This window comes from Lepidochelys kempii, chromosome 2 (genome assembly GCF_965140285.1).
Source record: "Lepidochelys kempii isolate rLepKem1 chromosome 2, rLepKem1.hap1, whole genome shotgun sequence".
In the NCBI taxonomy this organism is placed as follows: Eukaryota; Metazoa; Chordata; order Testudines; family Cheloniidae; genus Lepidochelys; species Lepidochelys kempii.
This window is the reverse complement of record NC_136381.1, coordinates 190361474-190384771: the sequence shown is the minus strand read 5'-3', so window position 1 is coordinate 190384771 and position 23298 is coordinate 190361474. Positions and strand designations below refer to the sequence as shown.

The 23298-nt window shown below is 42.4% G+C and overlaps 2 protein-coding genes across 8 annotated transcripts in view; one reads left to right on the top strand and one right to left on the bottom strand.

The window, feature by feature from the left end:
- The window catches only part of FYCO1 (FYVE and coiled-coil domain autophagy adaptor 1), an 84863-nt gene that overhangs the window by 44324 nt on the left and 17241 nt on the right, over positions 1-23298 (top strand). For 5 of the 7 annotated variants that reach the window (XM_073333169.2, XM_073333166.2, XM_073333170.2 and 2 more), the window contains 2 exons: positions 547-752; positions 1362-1506. In XM_073333169.2, coding sequence (XP_073189270.2) covers positions 547-752; positions 1362-1506 — 351 coding nt within the window. Of the gene's footprint in view, positions 1-546; positions 753-1361; positions 1507-12310; positions 12969-23298 lie in introns of those variants that run through there. The other 2 variants (XM_073333173.2, XM_073333171.2) reach the window with 2 other exon arrangements.
- CXCR6 (C-X-C motif chemokine receptor 6) lies at positions 8829-15649 on the bottom strand. The gene is made up of 3 exons (XM_073333174.1): positions 15531-15649; positions 12303-12369; positions 8829-10342 (listed from the first exon to the last, which is right to left on the bottom strand). The coding sequence occupies exon 3, from the start codon at positions 10317-10319 to the stop codon at positions 9288-9290; it is 1032 nt and encodes a 343-aa protein (XP_073189275.1). The 5' UTR covers positions 10320-10342; positions 12303-12369; positions 15531-15649; the 3' UTR covers positions 8829-9287.

The following is a 23298-nucleotide window of genomic DNA, read 5'->3' as shown; positions in this document are numbered from 1 at the left end:
ATATGTATATTATACGCTGTCTGCACTTGGTATACATGCTTTAAAAATTGTCCAGTACGATGGTACTATTATTATTTTATTACAGTACTGACGCAATCAGGGTTGATGCCCCATTGAATTAGGTTCTGTACACACATAACATTTACTACTAAAAGATATGTTGAGAAACAATTATTCTGAATAGCAAGATTTGATTTTGATATGGCCTGTTCAAAAACATCTGACAGTTGATTGAATTATTTGCTTCTAATTTTGACCCTTTTCTGTTCATGAATTAATAGTTACATGTTCGTGATTTCTCCAGATATATTCACAAAGTTTGGATGAACAAATTTCAGGCAGTAGGGTGGCATGTGACTGTTCACACTTTATTCATGATGTGCAATTAGTCATATAATCAATGATATTTTAAAGTAGGGAATACCGGGTGGTGATTAGTTAATAGCTAATAACCACTTCCAGTATGATTTTTCAGATGAAGAATGATTTCCACTAATATTTGTGAAACTTTCTCATACCTTTGCATTTGTTCTTTTTAATTTCTAGACTGTGTGGTCGAATTTTCTGCTATTACTGCTGTAACAACTACTTGATGACCAAACACAGCGGCAAGAAGGAGCGGTGCTGTAGAGCTTGCTTCAATAAACCTAGGGTGACTGTGGATTATACGGATGACTCTGGATCCCGTGCCAGCCAAGAAGAACCAGCAGCTCTGCTAAATTCACCAGTGTCTCCGACCCTGGAAGTTACAGGTTAGTCCTTTTCATGTGCAAATGTGAGATAAATGAGATTATTGGGCTTCTTGCCAGGGCTTATGTGGTTAAATCCTGCTCGATTTACACTCTGTGCAACCCCAGTGATGTTAATGGGGTGTAAGTCAAGGCGGAACTTGTCCCAGAGTAATTGTGGAGCTTGTTAGTATATGTTAATATTGATAGGTTGATACAAATACCCATTTATATTTTAATGCAAGTGAGTCACCCTGGAGAGTCCCTCTAGCACAGTGGTTCTCAAACTTTTGTGCTGGTGACCCCTTTCACATAGCAAGCCTCTGAGTGCGACCCCCCTAATAAATTAAAAAAACTTTTTAATATATTTAACCCCATTATAAATGCTGGAGACAAAGCGGGGTTTGGGGTGGAGGCTGACCGCTCGCAACCCCCCATGTAATAACCTCACAACCCCCTGGGGGGTCCCGACCCCCAGTTTGAGAACCCCTGCTCTAGCACTTGCTGTATGCGAAAACTACTGTGTAGGCAGAATAATGGCCCACGTACATAAGCTCTGTTTAAAAAACAAAACCACTGTTGCTGCCTGTTATGTTATGACTGCGTTTCTTTTGATGTACTTTTATGGCACAGTTACGAATGAAACCTCCAAACCACCAGATGATGTAGTGTTTGATATAATCACAGATGAGGAACTGTGCCAAGTGCAGGAATCTGATTCTATCCATAATGAAAGTCAAGCTGAAGTAGAGTCTCTGGACCAGAGTGACACAGATCTGTGAGTAAAACACTGTTTAATTTAAAACTGGAGCTCTGTGTTACATTTTTCCTCTCCATAAAGAGAAAACAGACACTGTCAGGGCTTGTCTACACTGGCAAGTTTTGTCGCCAAAAACTGCCTTTTGGCGACAAAACAGCAAGAGCATACACGCTACTACAATGGGACTTTGTCACAAAAAACGCCCAGTTTTGGCGACAGAAAACTTCCACCCCGTTAGAGACTTTTGTCTTTTCTCCCACTTCTATTGTCAACAAAGAGCCAGTGAAGACACCGCTGATTGTTTTGTAGACATAACTGGCTTCCGCCAGTATCCCACAATGCCTGCCCTGATTGCTCTGCTCAGTGTTGTGCTCTCTGCTGCCCTGCAGGCATGCGCCCCTCCCCTTTCAAAGCTCCGGGAAGTATCTGTGTGCTGCTCCGTTTGGGGAACAAACAAACCAAGAGCAAATCATTGGCATGCTCCTGTTCTGCCCTGCACTAGGAACACAGCAGCAGGCAGACTGCTACTGCAGCAGGAGGGGGACAGACTGCTGTGCTGCCTTGCCATTCCTCAACATGGAGAGCTCACAGGGCTACTCATGATGCTGCTCTCGGCAGCTGAGGGGGCTGTGGGAGAACTTGGAGAGAATCGCAAGATGCTCAGCGATCAGCTCTTCCTTCTCACAACACTGCACTATGGGATACATACCCACGGTGCATTGCTCACCCTGTCAATGATGGTGTCCCCAATGTGGACGTGATTTGTCGACAGAGGGAGCAAGTGTGAACATGCTTTGGTGATTTTTGTTTTGCCGACTTTTGGGTGTCGACATCCGTTTTCTCAACAAAACTTGGTAGTGTAGACAAGCCCCCAGTCATATTGAACTTCATTTTAGATTAAGAAAACAATACAGGGGAAAACCCAAAGCAAAGTCCAGTGTTTCTCTTATGACAAGCTTTATTGAACTGAACATAAAGTGGCTGCCAGTCTCTGCAGACAGCAGAGTCTGTAGAGTTATAAAGATTCAATACCCAGAAAACAAAGGAACAACAGTTATATAGCTAAATCCACCACACCTTTTTTCATAGTATAGATTTCAGTCACTTGTTCCATCTACTCCCGCATAAATGAGCAGTAGGGAGGAATTGATAGATTCTCTGTTTTAATTTGCAAGCTTAATGTTGCATTAATATATTTTATGCCTATTTCTGTATTAATTAAAAGTTTCATTTTGCATTGTGTTTCAATCATTTGAATATTAAGAACAATATCCAAAGTAAAATATATTTTACCCCCAAAATAAATGTATACAATGATACAGGCTGTCTGTTCACTAATATTTCTTCCTGACAAAATTTTGAAGTCTAATTTTTATTTTTATATCTTTCAAAAGAAAAACAAAAGTAAGTTACTGTAACCCTTTACCCACATGTTGTTCCTTAGTACCAAGGAAGAAAAATTGTAGTGACAAATGTTCTCAATGCCAGGTTAAAAGCAGCCCCAAAGTAACAAGTCTGTGGTTCAAAAAACAGAGCTAGATTGTTTTGCCCCCCGTTGTGTGACTAGTTCCTGTATAAACCACACTTCCTTGTTACTTGTGTCTAAGGTAGACTATAGATGCTTACTTATCTGGAACAAAATATGTTTCAATTCTGGCTTTTGCTTCTCAGCTAATATACTATGTTATTTTGCTAATATACTATGCTATTTAATTACCTACCATCATAGCATCTATGTGCCTGCAATGTCTCAATGTCTCAAAGGACCCTGAAGATTTACAGATATGCATGAATTAAGCCTTGCAACTCACCTGTGCATTGGCATTGTCATCATTTTACAGATGGGAAAAGTGAGGTGATGCAAGTTTTCCCAAAGTCATATGATGACCTTCATCATGATTCAGCAAAATAGGATTGTAAGGCATCTTGAATTAGGAACCCAGGAGCTGTCACTCCTGTTGGCCAAGGGAGGTGAACGATGCAAAATGTGAGCCCTTGGGAACACAACATTGAGAGAGAGCATGTGAGCTGTGAGGTTAGGACAGGGCTCTCTGGTCATCTTGCTGTCAGTCTCTTGCTGAGGAAGCCACCAAAACTGTAAGACCATTATTGAAGGCATCTGGATGTATCATTAGAATTCTGCATTACCCTGTAGCAGTGTTGTTGTTCTATCCCCATTGTTCACAGTCTATAGAGAAGAAAACTGAAAAATAGTCTTCTACTTTATCGCTTTCCATAGGCTAGTCAGAACCATTTCATATGCATTGCCCTGGATTCTTTAGTATCATGATCTTAAAGGGCCTTTGGGCTCAGGACTATTTCAGTCTCTCTTCTCTCTGTTTACTCTAGCCCCTTACCTCTGCTTAGTCACCCCTTATGAGGTCAACAGACAAGGATGGTAGATCTCCCCTCCTACGTATAACTGGGATAGAGAGGAAGACAGAGATCTCCCCTTTGTCCCCTTTCTTCATGTGGATATTGAGAGAGAGCCTGGCTGATGGGCCTTCTTCCGGTGTAAACCAGCAGAAAACATGCGGAACTTCAACCTGCTTTTAGCACAGATCAGCACACTGAGGTGTTTATAGGCCACATGGTCCCATGCGAAATTTGAGGTTCTCCTACAAACTGGAGGTCCTTCTTGTCTGTGGGTTCTGTAGGTACCCAGGACTAGCTCTAATTATATATATAAGATCTGCTGATCAGCCCTACCTATGTATTGCCTGCAGTGACGGGTACTCAATGTTAGTCAGACATAATGCATTTTGCCACCTGTGGGTCATATGTGAATTTTTTAATTATTCTGTGGTTTTATGCTCGGGAAAAAATATTAGACCATGAACAAGCAGCACTGCCTTTTACAGCCCTAGAGATTTCAGAGCTACCTCTGTGGTGAGTGAGATGCGTGCAGAAATGTAGGTGTCACAGTCAGGCTTTTGCAGCACAGCTCAGCAAACATAAACCCACAGAGCAAATAAATACGGGGTTTTTGAGGCAGGAGAGGCCAAATCTTTAGCTGGTGTAAATCTGTACCACTTCATTGACTTTAATAGAGCTGTGTTGATTTATACCAGCTGGGAATCTGGCCCAAGCTGTTTATCAGCAGACTATCAGATAGGAAAGAGCAGAAATAATATACCAAAGATTTTCATTTTTAACCACGAACAAATTTTATATCACTGGGGTAACCATAAAAAAGAACAGTGACAAGAAGGTCAAACATTAGTGACATTTCAAAATGGATTGAAACTGTAGGTAGTGAAATACTGTCCCATACAGTGTCTTGGAAAGGTATATATATTTCAAACACTGTCTCATTATGCTGAGATTCTGTTGCAATCCCCTAAAATAATTAGTTCTGATATCATCTATATATTATTTTATCATTATTTAAAAACTCTGTTCCTCAAATGCATAAAGGTGAACAATCCCCATTATTTTTTATTTATTATTTGTTTAACAGCAACATTTGTTATTTGTTTCACACTGTGTTGTACAGTACAAAGAATAAAGACAGTTCTTGCTCAGCACAGTTTATAATCTTAGGCCCTGCCCCAACTGCATTCAGGGGGACTACTCACATGTATAAAGTTAAGTATTCATGTAGGGGTGTGTCTGCGCTAGAATATTTTAGCTTGAGTTAATTGCCAGTTAACGAAGGTAGCTTCTAAAAGCAGGTGTGGATACTCCTCAAATATTTGATCCAGAACTGAGCTCAGCCTAAAGTGGACCACAAAATCTTATGTCCTGGTACAAGCATTTCTTTGTGGATGGTCCTCACTGGCCTTTACCAATGTGTTAGCTCCCTAGACTTTATTGGCAATCAATTATCTTGAGATTAAAAACCCTAGTGTAGGCAAACCCTAAGTGTTTGCAGGGTCCTAAAAGATGAACACACTATTTGACCCACAGAAAACAAAGGCCAAATTCATCCCTAGTGAAACTCCATTGAAATCAATGGAGTTAGCACCAATCCATCTCAGGGCTGGATTCACTTCTAAGGTATTTAGTTTAAAATAGAAAGACAAATAAGCCTGATTCTCCATTTCATTACACAGTGTTACACCGGTGTAACTTCACTTTCCTCTGGGGAATCATACTGATATAAAACCAGTGTAACAGTGGAAAATCAGATCCTCAATATTTTACTGGCCTGATGGGTTATATGCCTCTTCTGTAGTGCTGTGTGGGACCTAATAGAGTTGGGCAGCGTTGCAAGTAGCTTTAGAAATGAATTTTCACACTGGAAATACCAAAGCATATAGATGAGAAATAATTTGCTCAACCGGTAACTTTATGTATTTCCTTTGCTATTATGCAAGATGTCTGTACTTGAGTGACAGCTTTCTCCTGTACAATGAATGGATAACTGAAAATCTGCCTTGTCATGTGAAAGACAGCTATTCAGGCCTCAATCCTAACTGCAGACAGACCCTTGCAAAGTCAGGGGAGTTCTGCAGAGGGCAGGGGTCCACTCACATGCATCTAGTTGCAGGATCAGGCCCTTAGATTGTAATCATTCTTGGGCAGGGCCTGTCTTTTAATGATCTGTAGGGTCTTGATCTCTGAATGGGGTCTTTAGGTGCCACTGCAAAACAAATACGTTATTATCATGATGATGATGATGAATTATGTGGTAAGTATCACTAGAATTCATCCTGCAGCAAAGGAAATCCCCACAAGGACAGGCAGAATGTTAAGGCTCCAGGACTGTGTTTTTATTTGTCTTTATGTTTGGGTTTTTGGTCCAATAGTCACATCCAAATACATACGATATTGGGCCAGAATCATGCCCTTGGTTTCTGCTGGAAACAATTCACACCATCCGTCACCTCTGTTCTGCCAGTGACCTGGAACTAGCCAGTGCAGAAGGCGGGGGGAGGGGGAGCTGACCCAGCCAAAGGCTGAACCAGGCTGGCTGTGAGAGATGCTGATTCAGCATTTTTCCTAGGCAGCCTCTGCCAACAACACTGTGTACAAATCAGGCTAGATTTTAAAGCTGCCTTACTCCAGCAGAGCACCCTAGGGCGGCGGGAGGTGGTGATACTACCACAGCCTTACTCTAGGTGTGAATCTTTCCCCTCCTACCTCCCCCACCCCAGTGTAACTGTCCTGCTCGGTGCTGGACATGCAAGCTGTGCCCAGAGAGGCGAATCTAACCTGTTGCCTCTTGCAGCAGTATAGAGCAAGAAATGTGGCTTACTTGTTTTCGTCTGCCCCTCTTTATTTTCTCTGCCTATCTGCCTTCTATCTATTTGTTTTCCACTCTCCCTCATAGTCACATTGATCCTGCCTCTGCAGCTCTCTCCTTAAAATGATTGTCAGTGTCATTTCATAATACTGAGAGTCCTCCTTTCTCACTGTGCCTGTTGATTCTGGTCACGTTCAGCACCTAATACGAATGGTGCTTGGTAATGATTTCCAGAACTTTTTCAAAGGATAAACCACCTGTTGTGCCATCACAACCTGATGCAAACAGGATTCAACTCCTTAGTTGTAATTAGGAATGAGGACCACTCTCTTGGTGTCTCATTCTGCTCTCATTGTGAATCTGGAGTAGTAACTCCATTGAAATCTTAAGTGAGAAATCATCATAAGTTTAATATTCTGTCTGCACCTAGCCAGCTGAGGTTTTGTTCATTTGTGTTTTATTTTTATTTATTTGTTTTTCTTTGTTTTCTTTTCTAACTTTTTAAATTTTTGATATGTGGCAATTTGTAGAGTGTGTCTACAGTGAAGGCTGGGCTGGAGTTCAGCAGTATATCTGAGTCAACTGGGTACACATCTTGTGTTAATTTTGATTAACCCTTTCGTATATGGTAGGTATCATGTATATGGAATAGGTAGAGTACTGCAGTGATAGGATCAGGTAGGGTTAGGTGATGTAGTGGTTAAAAACGTTTTGTCATCATCTCATGTCATTAGTAGCATCTGGGAAACTACACCACTGCAAAAAATTGCTTATGAATTTTCATAGTGTAATCAAAGCCATGTAGGCATTTTTGTTTTTTCCCCACCAATATTACCTTCAGCAAATGTCTGTTTGTAATTCAATTTGAAAGGACGGCAGACTTCATTGCTGACAGAACTGTAGTCATGCTTTTGAAAGGCCTGATTTTGTTCTTAGTGTAAATCAGGAATTAAATCAATGTAAAGCTGGGATAAGTGGGAACAGAGTAAGGCCCTGTATCTTTAGGTATTGTTTTGTCTCAGAAAACATTATAGGGTGTTAATAATAAGATAAGCTGTTGATTGTTCTGTTTAGGGAGTGTGTAGCCAAGTAAAAGTTAGTCAGGGATTATATTTTTTTAAGCACTCCAGGCATATGTTATAATTTAACAATTTGTTGTGCATCTTTATTCATGGTTTTATTTTTCTACTTTAAACATTTTCTTTTCTTTATAGAAAAGTTGTTGGTAGGGCTGAAGAAGTAAATAACAAACATCCTGTAAAAGCAGCTGAGAAACAGACTATGAAACATAGAAACCTATTTGTTTGTTGACACCTTCTTGACACTGGCATTTGTGGTTAAGACAGAGATCATTGGAAGGTCATGTCTACCCTACCATTATAACTTCTTTTTAACGAATTCATGACAATTTTTCCTCACCTGATTACAACAGCCATAACTGACTTGTGCCCACACAGCTGCTTTATTCAAAACACAACTATATATCTGCACCCACCACGCTCCCTAGCTTAGTTTGTATCACTGTTTTCTCACTGCATTCTGGGAAAATCTGAGCAGCTGTCTCACAGGGAACAGAGCACCTTAGGTACATGCACAAAGGTGGGCATCAGTAGCATAGTAGGGAAGTGCATTCTGGGATGCACAGACAGTTAGGAGGAAGGACCGGATGTTTATATGAATCGCGAGACTGTCTAGAGTTACAACAGTTAATGCTAAAAGAGTACTGGAAGGACTCATGTTTCAGGGTGTATATTAGGAGACCTTCGTGGGGACAGATTATCCCACATCTGCCTACTATAGGGTTTATTGGGCTGTCCTCTGGAACCCTGTTGCTGAGGGGTCTGATCCAGTCTGTGGAGTCCAATATTTCTATGTAGGAAGTGGGACCAGCCAAACTGGCTACACCGGCACTGTTATGGCATGATATGTACTGTTGTGTGTGACAGAATCAGGTGTTTTATGCTTTGGGTTTTTTTGTTAGAGAGACTTGATATTTGTTTGAAGACAGATTAATATTCTGCGGTGATCACAGAAATCTCACTCTGCTTTTGAAGGCAAACAGGGACTCAGAGGGAGGAAGGAAAGGGAAAACAGACAAAAACAAAAAAAGAATCACAGGAAACCACAATGGGAAGATTGAGCATTTAAACAAATTAAATTTTAATATAAAAAGTCAGGCTAAAAGTCACAACAAACTACAACTATTCACTTAGCATCTTTAAAACAAAGCTCTTAAATGTCTTTTCTGCTTACAAACATCCCTCCTGGGAGGTTAACTTGCCCAGAGGGCTGATACACTAGCTTTCTATCGCTGCAACCCTAAGTTCAAACCCAGCCTTAGATCACACATGAAAGAGTTGGATGATCTCATCCTCAAACCTTTATGTATACCTATCATAAAACTAGTGCAGAGTTTCACCCAGTTACCAGTCTTTGCTCAGGAATAACAGGAGTGCTACAATGTCAGGACTGAGATGCATTGGATGTGTTGAGAAGCTTACACGGAGCCTGCTTCTACTATATCAGTCTCATGTGGCTGTTACATAAGCCCTGTCATAATGTGAGTACATTTTTAAAAAATTAACAAAGCTGAGACCCTCTATGCAGTTTTTTATAATGGATACATGCTTGTTGCTTCTACATTGGGTGAGGCAGTACAAGTTTTTGAGCCCTCATCTTCAGTGGTTTGCCATTGCTTCACGATACCTTGGCGCTTAACACATCTGATGTTCTTGATGATTTTCTGGAAGTTCTTCCTGAACTTCACCCCAATAAAGAAATATAGAACAGGGTTGAGACAGCCATGGAGATAAGCAATTGCTTCTGTTATAACCACCGCAGAGTCGAAATTGTAGTCCAGGTTGAATTCCACATATATATTGCGTATGAGTATCAACAAATTGTAGGGTAACTGAGTAAGAATGAACATCACTACTATAGAAAATATTATTTTTAAGGATTTGTGTTTTTGGAAACTCCTGGCATGAAGTAAAGTTTTGATAATTATTGAGTAGCAGATAATCATGGTTAGCATGGGGATAAAGAATCCAAGGGTCATTTGAAGTACTTTAAAAACCAATTCTGTGAGATCTGAAGGATACACTGCATGACAGACTGACTTATCATAGTTTGATTGTGTACTGTATTTAAATTGTGGCGTTGCAAATGCTAGTGAAATCACCCAAACTAAAATGCAGATCACTTTCCCCCAAACCATTCTTTTGGCTTGACACATGTGGGCTTTCGTGGCTTGGGCAATAGCAATAAATCTGTCAATAGTTATACAAGTGAGCGTTAACATTGAAGTGTACAGATTCAAAGTGTACAGGCCCCGTATAATTTTACACATCAAGGAGCCAAAAATCCACTCGCGAGCAGCAGAATATGCCCAGAATGGCAAGGTGGAAAGGAAAAGCAAGTCTGCTGTAGCCAAACTCACTAAAAATACATCTGTCAATGTCTTCAGTTTCTCACAGAAAATGTATATGATAAGGACTAAAAAATTTCCTATCAGCCCGAAGGCAAAAGCAAATGCATACATACAGGGCAGAAAGATTTTGCTGGCCCTGATAAAATGTTCATTCTCATTGTAATCGTTGCACGTAAGGTTAAGGTCTGGGTAATAACAATCTGGAAGCTCCATGTAGTCTTCTTTTTAAAGGCTACCTGTAATCACACACATCTGAAATTATTTTCTCAACAAGTAAAACAATTATTATAACATATCCAACGGACAAGCACAAATGTTACTAAGCTGTTATCTAAAAGCGAAGAGGTCACTGATGTGGTGAAAATAAACATATATTTATTTGTCTGATAGAAACCACATTATCTTTGTGGTATGGTGTAATCTGAACACTGTTTGCTCCAGACAGAGCAGCTATTGAACCTGTATGTCCTGAAAGCAGATACAGCATTTTTAGCACAGATTTACACTGACTGGGACTGAGAGGTTTAATATTTCAAATGCCTCAAATTTCATATTCGTTTGGATCAGGCCTTTGGTGTAGGCCCTTCTCTAAAATTAGGGTTTGAGTCCTAATGAGTTTGATGATGACATACCTCAGCACAAGAATGTCAACCCCTGTCAGAAAGTGTCACTCAGATCCCCCTTCCTCTCCAACACTGATTGTGACAATGGACTGTACCTTCTTGAATTCAGGAAAAGAAAACCCCTCTCATCTACCATTTGAGCTTTGATGCGGGACATCTCTTCCTTATCCTGATTTTAATGTAAAGTTTTCAACCATATCCACTGTTTTCACATAAATGGCCACTTGTCCATCAAATCCCAGTCACACTTAGTCCATGCTATAGGTATCACTAGAGACCTGCAAATCCATGGATATTTGCTTTATATCCGCGAGTATCTCTATCCGCAGATGCCGATATCCGCAGATGATTTTTGCGGATGGTGGGTCAGATGTGGATACACTATTGTATCTGCACAGGGCTCTAGTTATCACTTCTTCCAGAGCTGGTTAGATTGTGAGCTCTACAAGGCAGGCGGCCTATCTTGCTATGTGTGTGGACATGGCATGCTGTGGCCACAACCAAGACACAAATAATAACAACAAATAAACACCAACAGATTCCCAAATAAACTCTGCTGCTATTTTTCATGGGATCACATTATTAATTTGTGAATATTCAGATGTGTGCAAATTCTGACAGCTTAAGAGGTTTTAACATGAATATTTTTTCACCCCAGAAATGCGTTATTCGCCATTTGTTTTTTCCCTGATGAAAAGTTTTAGGCGTCCATTTAGAAAGCAGAAACAATAGCATCTAGTTTTGGTGACCCATCACACACCACGAACAGTAGAACTATTTACGAAGTGAGATCCTACTCTACATGATTAAGAATAGAAGAATCTGGCCCTCACTGAGAGTAATATTCAGTGTGAATTTAGCTCTCTTCTCTGTTCATGAAACATTTGTGATTGATTTTCTGCAAATGTATTCATTATTCACCAGTGCACCTAGAAAGTTTTGACCAAACAATTTGCAGCCTATGGTGTTTGTAAACAGTTCAGGTCAATTATTCCTGCCATGCGATTGGTCACTTGACATTGTTTCTTCTTCCTGAGTGGATGACTAAAACTTTTTCAAGTCAATTGTAAAGCTATTGTCAGATGTCCCTCTTGAAACTCAAATGGCAGATTTCAGTGAGAATACTCATGCAGCAAAGTATTTCTAAATATAAATTAACATAAGATTAGCAGAATTCAACCCTGAATGATTTGATCTCGTGGATTGGTTCAAAGGCATCTATTATTTAAATAATAACATACAAAGAATATGGTTAACTGGTGCTACTCATAAGTCTTGGCTGTGTGTTGAGGCCAGAAAGCAAAGTCATAAAGGCCTTCAGCCATCAGAGAAGTGTGGGGAATCCTTGTGTGACTTCTTGAAGAGTTATTGGCTTTTTATACAATGGTTTCTGTTATCCTTTCAAATTATATTTTTTTAAACTTAATAATAATCCCCCTCATAAAAGAGTTGTTACATATCCAGATATACTGGGATAGGGGGAGGGGGACGATAATCAGCAAAATAAAATCATGGCCAACAAAAACCATGGCAACATATATTGAAACAAACTGATAAGCTTTATTTTACATACTGTTCCAGGCACAGCTGATGTTCCAGTTGATGTTTCAATACCCTCTCAGGGAAGAGAGGTTTTTTTCCTGTGAGTTGAAGCAAAATAATTTATACATATTCAGTGTATAATGTGACAACATAACAATATTACAGTGCCCTAATGTAGCTAAGGAAAGTGTCTCATTTGAAAGGTATTTTTCAACTGAACTGTCTCTGCTTTTGAAGGCTCAGAAGCATTATTTTTAAGTTAAATAATATCTTCCTATATGTGCCATAAGATAGTACGTTGATCCTCTTTATAGCCCACAAATATTTAATGTCTAAAACCTCTTTTCTGCAACTAAGCTGTACTTTTAAAATTTCTGATGACTTTGTGTTCTTTGGATAGGATAGTTCAAAGGGCTCAGCACTGGCCCAGTCGTGCTACCCTCTAAGTCAGTGGGAGTTCTACTAGTGATTTCAGAGGAAGAAGAGTTACACCAAATTTTGAAACACACACACATATATGAGTGTGTTTCAAATCTGGTTTTAATAATGTAATAAAAATATGAATTAGGGCATAATTTCTCATATACACTTGGCAGAACTTGGCTCAAATTATTCTTGCATCATCAATCAGATAAGAAAGGATTAACTGAGGTCATCAACGATGACCTTTAAATAATTTTTTTAAAATTTGGTGATTTTGACTTTTGTAATGTCGAAAGAAGACCCAAAAGTTGGGTTTTGGTTTTTTTTCACCCTTCTGGTTCTTGTTCTCTTTTTTTTTAAAAAAGACTCTTTTCTTTCTGCTTGTTTTTACCCAGAGAGAACCCCCACTTAAGGCAACCACAAACAAGAGCCACATGCATGAGAATATCCTGATCTGACAAAACCAAACATTCACCTTAGGGCTGAGATCAAGCATGGAAAATTTCAGGCCCAAATCACTTTTTACGAGGAACTTATGAGCTACTGAAAAGGGAGGTGAAAAAAAGAAACGCACTTCTTAATCTTAACTAATGTTTTTCCCACCTGCTGGTGATGTAATATGAAATTATTAAAGGTGGGTGTTTTAAAAGTTAATACTTCATCATCACTACAGAAAGGAACAATTCCTGAAATATTTCAAAATATTTCCAACCTATGCTATTGAAAAAGTGATGGAAATATATATAAACCATGAAGACTAGCTGTTATTGAAATGAAAAATACTGGGCCAGATCCTCAACTGGTATAAAGTGGCGTAGCTCCTCTGAAGTCAGCCAAGCTATCATGTTTAATACCAACTGAGGATCTGGCCCATTCAACCAACTAAAATTCAGACAAGTCAGTAGTTCTTTCTTTTCCCATGTGGTGGCAACTTGTAAAAGGAAAAAGGATAAGTTACTTAATTATTGAAAAGAAAGTTATGATTTATTCTTGATATATTTTCACTAATATATTTGATATTTTAATCAATAGGTCTTATGTTGCATATTTTTTGAAATAGTACTTTTTACTCAAGTAAGCTGTTATCCACAATGCACGTAGTCTCAAACATTGGAATTGCTACCTCTGATCAGACCATTGATCCACCTGTACCAATTTTCCAAAAAAAAGAAAGAATTGTGATCCTGGCAGTAACCATCCTGGCAAGTATAACATCTGTTCTTGGTGAGATAATGAAAGACATATTAAGGGGGCAGTGGGGAGTTATTGAACATCTTGAGGAAAATGGAACTGTCCAGGAGCACTGTAGGTTTATAAATGAATGTGATTGTTTTTTGGGACAGATTTACAAAAGTACTGCATGAAGCAGATGTGATATATTTGGATTTTAAAAGACTGGAAACTTACTTAAAACTTGAATTCAAATTGGCTTGGATAAAAACAAACGATATGGATTGAAAATGAATGAAATACTGTAAACTTTAAGTAGTGATGAATGGTCATGTAGTCTTCAAGGAGCAATGGAGGTATCTGGTACATATTAATGAACTGGAAAAGGGAGAAAAAAATACAGGGCCAGATCACATCACTCTCTTCTGTGCATTGAATAGACCTTCTGTGCATGGATCTCACCTCTCCTATCAAGAAAACAGGGTAAGTCATCTCCATTACCTCCACTTCTCACCACCATCTGGGACCCCGTGAAGATCCATGAATGAGGAAGTCTGATAGGTCTTTTTGATCTCTAACTTCTATTTTTCTAGTCCGCTATCCTGCCTCAGCAAAAGAAGTGGGGTGAAGGGAACAAATAATACACCTGGCCAGTTGCTCAGTTCCTCCCTAACAGGGATCTGGGAACAATAACACCATCCAGCTATTTAAATAGTTCTTACCCTGAAACAGAAAATGCTCAGTGATTTTCTGGTCAGGAATACTCTGCACTCAGTTGACCCTTTGGCATATAGGGGTGTAATTTTCATCCACTGATACCAGTGATGGATTAGCTGTATCCTTAAAGTATATACCCCCTGTCGTCTGACCCCATTCCTGTGATTCCAGGGCAGGGCAGCTTTAAACTGAGGGGTGAATCACTGAATCAGCATATTTTCTGGGTGCCTTGGCCACACAGTCTGGTTGGTCATTCTCATCCACTTCCTGGGATGTGCTGATCACTACAGGTTTCCCAGGAGAGTGAGACTAAATTGTGCATCATTCAGCATGAAAAAACCCCCAACAAAACAAAAACAAAAAACCCCACCACCTGTTATGTGATAGATTTAAATACATATTTCTAGTAAACATGATTATTTGCCCCCATTATAAAGACCAAAATGACTCAACAGTGCTTTTTCTAGTACCCTGTGATTTCTGTGGCTTTAAAATCTGTGTCTCGAGCATAGTCTTTACTACCAGGGGCTTTTGAGATCTGAGCTATTAGTCTGGTCATTATGATCAGATGAAGGTGAAATTATTTTACATCCTTCTTTTGTTTCTAAGCAAGCCCTAGCTGAAAAAGATAGATTGTTTAGAAAGATGTTACTAAAAACTCCTCCATCAAACATCTGTATCCAAAATATTTGTTTAATTCAAAGTGTTGTTTAAAAAAACAACATTAGAATATATTTAAAGGGATAACAAAGTTGAAATATTTTACACAGGTTTGAAAGAACCTACCTGTTCTGATAGAATTCCCATTTTAGAGATAGGGGATGCCTCCAGAAGTAATAGAATCTTTCAGACCAGTGGATTTTTAAGAGATGTAAGATGGTCTATATTTTGTTCTACCCTCCATATATGTTCCTCTTCCAATCTGAAGTAAGAGAAAATAGTCACTTACTGGAAGACGGTGTATGGTGGTGGAGAGTGTTGACGCTTACGTTTCAAAGGAAGTCTGAAGACGGCAGTGACTCTATATATTTATCGTTTTATCCGCCTATGATGTTTCCTGTTGATGTTCTGGGGTTTTTTGTGTTTTGTTTTTTGTTTTTTACACCAAAAATAGTAGTTTATGATACTCTTGTTGAAATTACATCTTTGTCTCTAAGTCTATCTTTCTAAGGTACATGATATGGCCTAAAGGAGACTATTCAGTACACCTAAAAAGACTTGCTGAAAATATCTGACCTCCAGGCCACAAATGCAAGTTCCACTAAAGATCAGGGATTCTTACATATTGATTTTTTTTTTTAAATCATTTGCAGGACAGTTTCTTCCATTTCTACCAGTTACCAGTTTCCACCATCTGTACATAGTTCATGGCAGTTAATCATGAGTACGCAATATTCCAAATTTCATGTGTGTTGGTTAGTTTTGATTGGACATGCAGATCGCATGGGAGTGTTCTTGTTCTTTAGTTGGAACATTGAGATACCATGTTGATGTACGCTACAACTAGTTTAAAAAATGTGTTCCTATTTTTCATCAAAATTCAGCTGGGGAAGGTGATAATTTCATCCCATGTTTTGACCATTTCTAATGGGCACTATAGATAAGGCTACAGCCTATAGATAAGGCTATCAACTTATGCAGGAAGTTGCTAATGACAGCAAGTGAGTCTGATCCTGAAACAGTCACAGACCTTGTTAGTCAATGGGTACGCCAAGCCCTCTTTCAGGGCCACTGGAAGGAACCCGTTAAGCCTCCTTTATGTAATAAAGACAGCTGAAAACAATGGAAGAGCTGCCCAAGGCACACGGCAGGACAGCAATAAGCCATGTGGGCTAAGGAGTTTCCCTAATTGTAAAGACAGGAACTAGAAGTTTGAGTTTGCAGTCTTCCTTTGAGAAGGCTGAGAGAAGCAGGTAGGAGAAGGACTCTGAGAGGAAGCAGATCAATGGAGCCTCTTGGGGCACATTGCTCACTGGAGTAGCACACCAGGGATTTTTGAGCAAGAAAACTGCCTGCTGCTGTTTGTTTCTGCTGTGTTCAGGGAAGCAGGACTTCGTGTACATTTTTAATAAATAAACAAAAGGTTACACCACGAGTCTACCTGACTTGCCTCACAGTTCAGTGTGAGCCATACCTTTGACCTCCCCCTCCACCCCTGGGTGCAATTTCAAGTGATAGTCCCAGCAACTGCACTTCTTTCAGGGTGGAATCCCATGATTCAACCCACTCTCAGCAGCCTCGTTGGCCTGTTATGTTTCCTTAGCAGGATTAGCTGGGTTTGGTACCTGTTTGAGACCTCCCTTCAGGAGATGAGATCAGTATGAAAATATAGTGTGACTCAGAGCAGTTTCCTCAAAACAAAGTGTTATTTATTTATCCATAGGAACATAGCAACCAGAGAAAAGGGGTTAAAACAGCAAAAGCCTACATGCATATTGTCTTCTTCTTTGAGTAGTGTCGGTCACGGAGTCACCAGGCGATGCTCTGGAACTACTCCACACGAAGCCAGTCAGGACTCTGGGGGAGCCTCCTCTCTGTGAGCAGACTGTCTCCAGGGCAAGAAGCTTACACAGCTTTGACCTTCCTGGGTCCGACGTTGGAGCATTCGGCATCCCCTTCTCACACCGTGCGCTTCTCACAGCGAGGCCACACAGGCGGGATTCCTGGGGAAGCCGGTGGGCCCTGCACCCCAATTCCGCAGTCAGATGTGACTCTCAGCCAGCCAGTAAAACAGAAGGTTTATTAGACAACAGGAACACAGTCTAAAACAGAGCTTGTAGGTACAGAAACGGGACCCCTAAGTCAGGTCCATCTTGGGGCCAGGGAGGCCAGACCCCTGGTCTGGGCCTCCCTCTCTTTCCCCAGCCAGCTCCGAACTGAAACTCTCCAGCCCCTCCTCTGGCCTTTGTCTCTTTCCCGAGCCAGGAGGTCACCTGATCTCTTTGTTCTCTTCGCACCTTTGCAGAGAAGGGGCCCAGGCCATCAGTTGCCAGAAGACAGGGTGTCGGCCATTCTCTGTGAAGACACCATCACACTGGCCCTCTAGGGCTCTGCAACGATCACACACCCTTATCCCACCACCTAGATACTTAAGAAGGGCATCGGGGAAAACTGAAGCACCCACACAGTATTCGGAGAAAACATTAAGAACATTCCCACTTCGTCACAGTGTCCCTATAGGTGCTTCACTGTAAGCATTGTTACGGGTGCTGTAAGGGTGTGTGTGTCCCCATACTGTCAGCCAGAGAATTTCAATAACAATCCATCCCGCCTGCACCTGCATGGCTCCTCTCCAGCCATGAGACCAGCCAGTGCATGTGGGCATTCCCCCCTTAGTTCCTTGTCAACCACCCTAGGCTAGAGATGGAGCTAAGAGCTGGCCAATCACAGATCATTAACTCCTTTAGTTTTGTCGATTTTTGCTTCTCTTGAAGCCTCTTTTCTTTTATTACTTATTTGTTTTAAGCTAGCCGTGCCCCCCCCCCCAAAAAAAAGGAAGGAGAAAAAGAAAAAATTAGAAAAGGTTTGCTTCCTGCAAACCTGGTGCAGGGACCCCACCTAGACAAGGGTATGTCTGGCTCCCCAGGCTTCAAAAACTGTCTTAGCTGCAAAGATTCCATCCCAGTAAGAGATGGACATTCACAGTATTCGCTGCCTCAGGGAGAAGCACAATCCACAAAAGTGTGATTGATGCCAGCAGCTAATACCAAAGTCCAGGAAGGACAGAGAGTTAAGGCTAAAACTCCTGCTCATGGAGTCAGCCCTGCAACCCCTGGAGTCCCAGTGAGAATTGTCACTGCAACCTTCCAAGTTGAAAGCAGGTGATCCCAAAGAGATGAGCCACTCACTAAAGACCTCTAAGAAAAGTCTGTGAGTCCCTCTAGTGAGCCCAGATTGAGCTGGACACAATCTCTGGCTCTCCAGTATCTTTGGTACTGATGGTGCCAAAGCTGCCTAGAGTCAGTACCCAGTGCACGCATGCTATCAAGGCGACAAAGCCAGTCAACTGCCCAAAGACCCGATGCTCACGTGCAAGGAGTTCTGGTACACTGGGGGCGTGAGACATAGATGTTCCACCCCAGGGAAGGCTACATTGACTAGGTCGTTGGCACCAGCACTGACCTCAGTGCACCTGGCACCAATGGACCTCTCAGCACTGACAGCCATTGGCACCGGTGCTGGTACCACCTGCACCGACAGACTAGAGGTGCACATCAGACCTCTCGGTCTGTGATGCATCGGACTTGCCCCTTCTCATTACTGGGGCTCCAGTACCAAGCTCACCGGGAATAGTGGACACAATGGCATCCCCATGCCATGCACCGCCTCTCTCCTCTTCAGACTCAGTAAGCGAGAGGACTTGGGTTCTCACTGCTCGTTCCACCCACCGTACAGGTCACAATCTCACCATGGGCACCAAGCATACCAGCCCAGCCCTCAACCTCTATGGTTTGGGCAGCCATAGTTCCAGCTGCCAGCACCCTACCCACAGTGGCCATACTGGGACCCCTGGAAAACCCAGAGGCAACAAGCCTTACAGCCCTAGCGAGGTATATCGGCAGGCAAGGAGGCACCCTCCTTCACTAGCACCTTCAAAGGTGTCGGACCCTCCTGAGCTATTGGGGGAAGGAACAGAAACAGAAGCAGAAAAGGGAGATGTTCCTCCAGCTCATCACCTGTCGAGGCGGTGATTGCCCCCCACCCCCGCCATCCTTGGTGGATGACTTTAAATCATTCCAGGACCTAGCCCAAAGAGTGGCTGAAGCCCAGCAAGTGCAGCTACATGAAGTAACTGAACCCCATTGTAAACTGGTGGGTATTCTCCACTTTTTCACCTCTACCAAATTGGCTCTCCCAGTTAACAAGGTGCTTCTAGACCCTGCTAGGGTCATATGGCAGACCCCTGCGTCCATCCCACCAACATGCAAACGGGTGGACTGTGTGCCAGTAAAGGGCACAGAATTTTTGTTTTCCCACTGTCTCCAAATTCCATCATCATGGATTCGGTTAATTCTAGGGGTTGCCAGTACCAACTTAAATCCATGCCCTATGACCGCAATGGGAAGTGCTTGGACCTGTTTGGCAGGAAATCCTATTCTTCAGCCACCCTTCAGTTTCAGGTAGCAAATTACCAGGCCTTGTTGGCCAAGTGTGACTATCAGAACTATGCAAAGTTAATTCCTTTATTGACCAACTCCCAGATGCTTACAAGGACCAGTTCATGGCCATTATTAATGCAGGCCGGCTGGTGGCAAAAAAATCTCTCCGATGCACACTGGATATGGCAGCACACCCAGTTTCCATGGCTGTGGTTATAGGAGGGCCTCTTGGCTCCATTTGTCCAGCTTCCCTAAGGAGGTCCAAACTATAGTAGAGGACCTCTCCTTTTGAGGGAATGAAGTTGTTCACCAAGAAGACAGACGCGCCTCTTCACACGTTAAACGATTCTTGGGTGACTCTTCGGTCCCTGGGGATATACACACCAGCCTACAAGAGGAAATATAGCCCTCAGCCACAGTTCAAGCCCCGGTCATCACAGTACACATCTCAGTACCCATTGCAGAGATCGTACGAGACGTAGAGAAATATAAATTCTCTAAGCATAAACAATCGGAGCCACAACAGTCTTTGTCTCAACTCTCAACTTTGAAGCGATAGTTTTAATGGGTTGGTTGAGGCACCAGTAGAACACTCTTCTCGTCAGCATATTCTGGAAAAGCCCACTCCTCCTTTCGGAGACTTCCTTACTCCATTCCGCAGTACCTGGAAACAGATAACCTCCAACAAGTGGGTGCTGGAAATCATCCGGAGTTGATATGCCATCCACTTCTCCTCCCTTCCACCTCCCAAACACCCTTCCCCATCCCTCTTCAGGAACCCTTCTCACGAAAGTCTACTACGTTACACTGAGGAGATGGTTCACCTCTTAAGAGCTACAGAGCCTGTGCCCATACATTTCAGGGGCAAAGGCTTTTACTCTTGTTACTTCCTGATACCAAAGAAAAAGGGAGGCTGGAGACCCATACTGGACCTCAGAAAGCTCAACAGATATGTGAAAACACAGAAATTAAGGTTGGTCACCCTATCAACCATCATCCCGACTTTAGAAAAAGAAGGTTGATTCTCGGCCCTCAACCTGCAAGATGCTTTCACATCTCCATTATCCCGAGGCACAGGTGTTACCTCAGATTCACATTGGGCCAGGACCACTACCAGTAAAGAATACTCCCTTTTGGTGTCTCATTGGCCCCCAGGGTATTCTCTAAAGTCCTTTTGGTAGTGGCGGCCCACTTACACTCTCAAGATATCATGATTTTTCCTTACCTGGATGATTGCCTTCTCAGGGCATGATCCTTCATGGAGGCCCAACAGACACTCAAGCCATACATCACCTGTTTTTGAGTCTGAACCTACAGGTCAGTGAACAAAAGTCAACCTCAACACCGGATCAAAGGCTAGAGTTCATTTCAGGCGAGGGCACTCCTGCCACATTACAGATTTCTCAGTCTCTAATTGTTGATAGAGACCATACAATGCAGCCCTCAGATCTTGGCCAGTCATTGCCTTCAACTTCTGGGGCACATGGCCATGAGCACTTCGGTCATTGCTTATGGAAGGTTATGCATGAGATGCCTCCAAGCATGGTTTGGTTCAGTGTACAGACCAAACAGATAATATAAGGAAGCTCCTATCAGTGCCCTCTAGAGTCAAACAATCCTTAGACTGGTGGAAGGCCCAGTGAATGTTTGCACAGGGATCCCATTTGCTTAGTCTTCCCCATCCCTTCTCCTGACCACCGATGCATCCCTCATGGGTGGGGAGCTCATCTCAATGGTCGCACAGTGCAGGGAAAAATGGTCCCAACCAGAGACGTGCCTGCACATCAACCTGCTTGAGTGCAGAGCTGTATGAAATGCGTGCGCTCACTTCCTCCTGCTGATCAAGGACACACATAGGAAGGTCATGATGGACAACATGGCCTGCATGTACTATATAAACTGGCAGGGAGGCGCTAGGTCTCATTCCCTGTGCAAAGAAGCAAGGAAATTATGGAACTGGTGCATCTCCCACAACATCCTAATATCAGCGGCCTACTTACCAGGAGTACACAACACCATGGCCGACAGTCTTAGCCACAAGTTCCCATTCGACCACGAATGGGAAATAGAGCCAACGACTCTACATGGCATATTCCGGCAATGGAGGACGCTGGTAATAGACTTATTTGCTTCTTACCAGAAAAAGAAACATCTGCAGTGCTGCTCCAGAGCAAGGATCATATGTCATTCCAAGTGAGACATTCTCCTCCTTCCTTGGGACAGGGGCTTTCTTTACTCCATTCCCTGTTCCCTCTAAAGGTCCTGCTAAAGAGAAAAAGCAAGCACCATTCTGATTGCCCCCACCTGGCCCAGACAGACGTTGTACCCAGTCACAGATGGCTTTATGGCCACTGATGGCCCTGCCAATCATGTCATACCTCTTGTAACAGAATGAGGGTCACGCCTCCACCCAAGTCTCTAGGTTCTGCATCTCAAAGCCTGGCTCCTTCGTGGGTTCCAGCACATAGCAGCATCTTGTTCTGAGGAGGTAAAGAAGTACTATTGCGTAGTAGAAAGGTCATCCTCCGTACGCTAGATGTGAGAAGAGCCTTTTATTTGGACAGGACAGAGTTCTTTAGAAAATCTCCAAGACTCTTCCTCTCCATTGTGGATAGATGGAAGGGTGCAGCGATCAGCTCAGTGACTCTCCCAGTGGGTCTCTGGCTGTATTAAACTCTGCTAGTAATTGGGGGGGTAACACCCCATCCTCAAGACACATGCACTCCACAAGGTCAGTTTCCTTGTCAATTGCCTTTTTTAAGCTATGTGGGCATCTGCACATGACTTTGCAGATCACTATGCCATACTGGGGGATTCGGCTTTGGATGCCCAATTCACGGCCTCAGTACTGTCATCTATATCAGACTCGACTCTGAAGTCCCAGCCTCCAGCAGTGGGTGCTGCTCGGGAGTCACCTGCAGTGAAGCACTCACAGGGACACTACTCGAAGAAGAAGTTACTCACCCTGTGCAGTAATGATGGTCCTTCAAGATGTGTGTCCCTATGGATGCTCCACAACCCACCCACCTGCCCTCTGTTTCAGAGTTCCCCTACTGACTCTGCTGTAGAGAAGGAACCGAGGAGGGAATGCCTGCGCACAGCGGCTGGGCTAGTGGCTGGAGGGGAGCAGTGCATGTGTAGGTGGGACAGACTACTATTGAAATTCTCTGAGTGACAGCATGGAGGCGCACACACATCTACAGTGGAGCACCTATAAGGATACTTACAGCGGAGCACCCGTCGGGACAGATATCTGAAAGAACCATCATTACTGCACTAGGTGAGTAACTTCTTCTTCCCCAAAGCTTAGCATTTCCCTCGAGGTAGGTAGCTCCCACTTATCCCACATACCCCTCTTGCTTCAGGTTTCTATCTGCTTATGTGCAGACCCTGCCCCTCTTTCTCTGCTTCTGGGGATGCTCTTTTAACAGTTCTCAAGTTCTTTAAGATTTTCTTCCCCTCTTCCAAACTGAGAGATTGCTATGTTCTTCTAGAGACCAGACTTCAAAGGCTTTGACCGCTGTACTGTCAGTTGAGTACCAGTGATCAGGCTATCTAATGGCCACTTGACTTTGATTCTGCAAATAGGGAAAAACCACTTAAGACTGTTTGAACCCC

Bases quoted from the DNA above. Each gene is read 5' to 3' on its own strand.
- CXCR6 (XM_073333174.1), bottom strand. From the start codon at position 10,319: ATGGAGCTTCCAGATTGTTATTACCCAGACCTTAACCTTACGTGCAAC.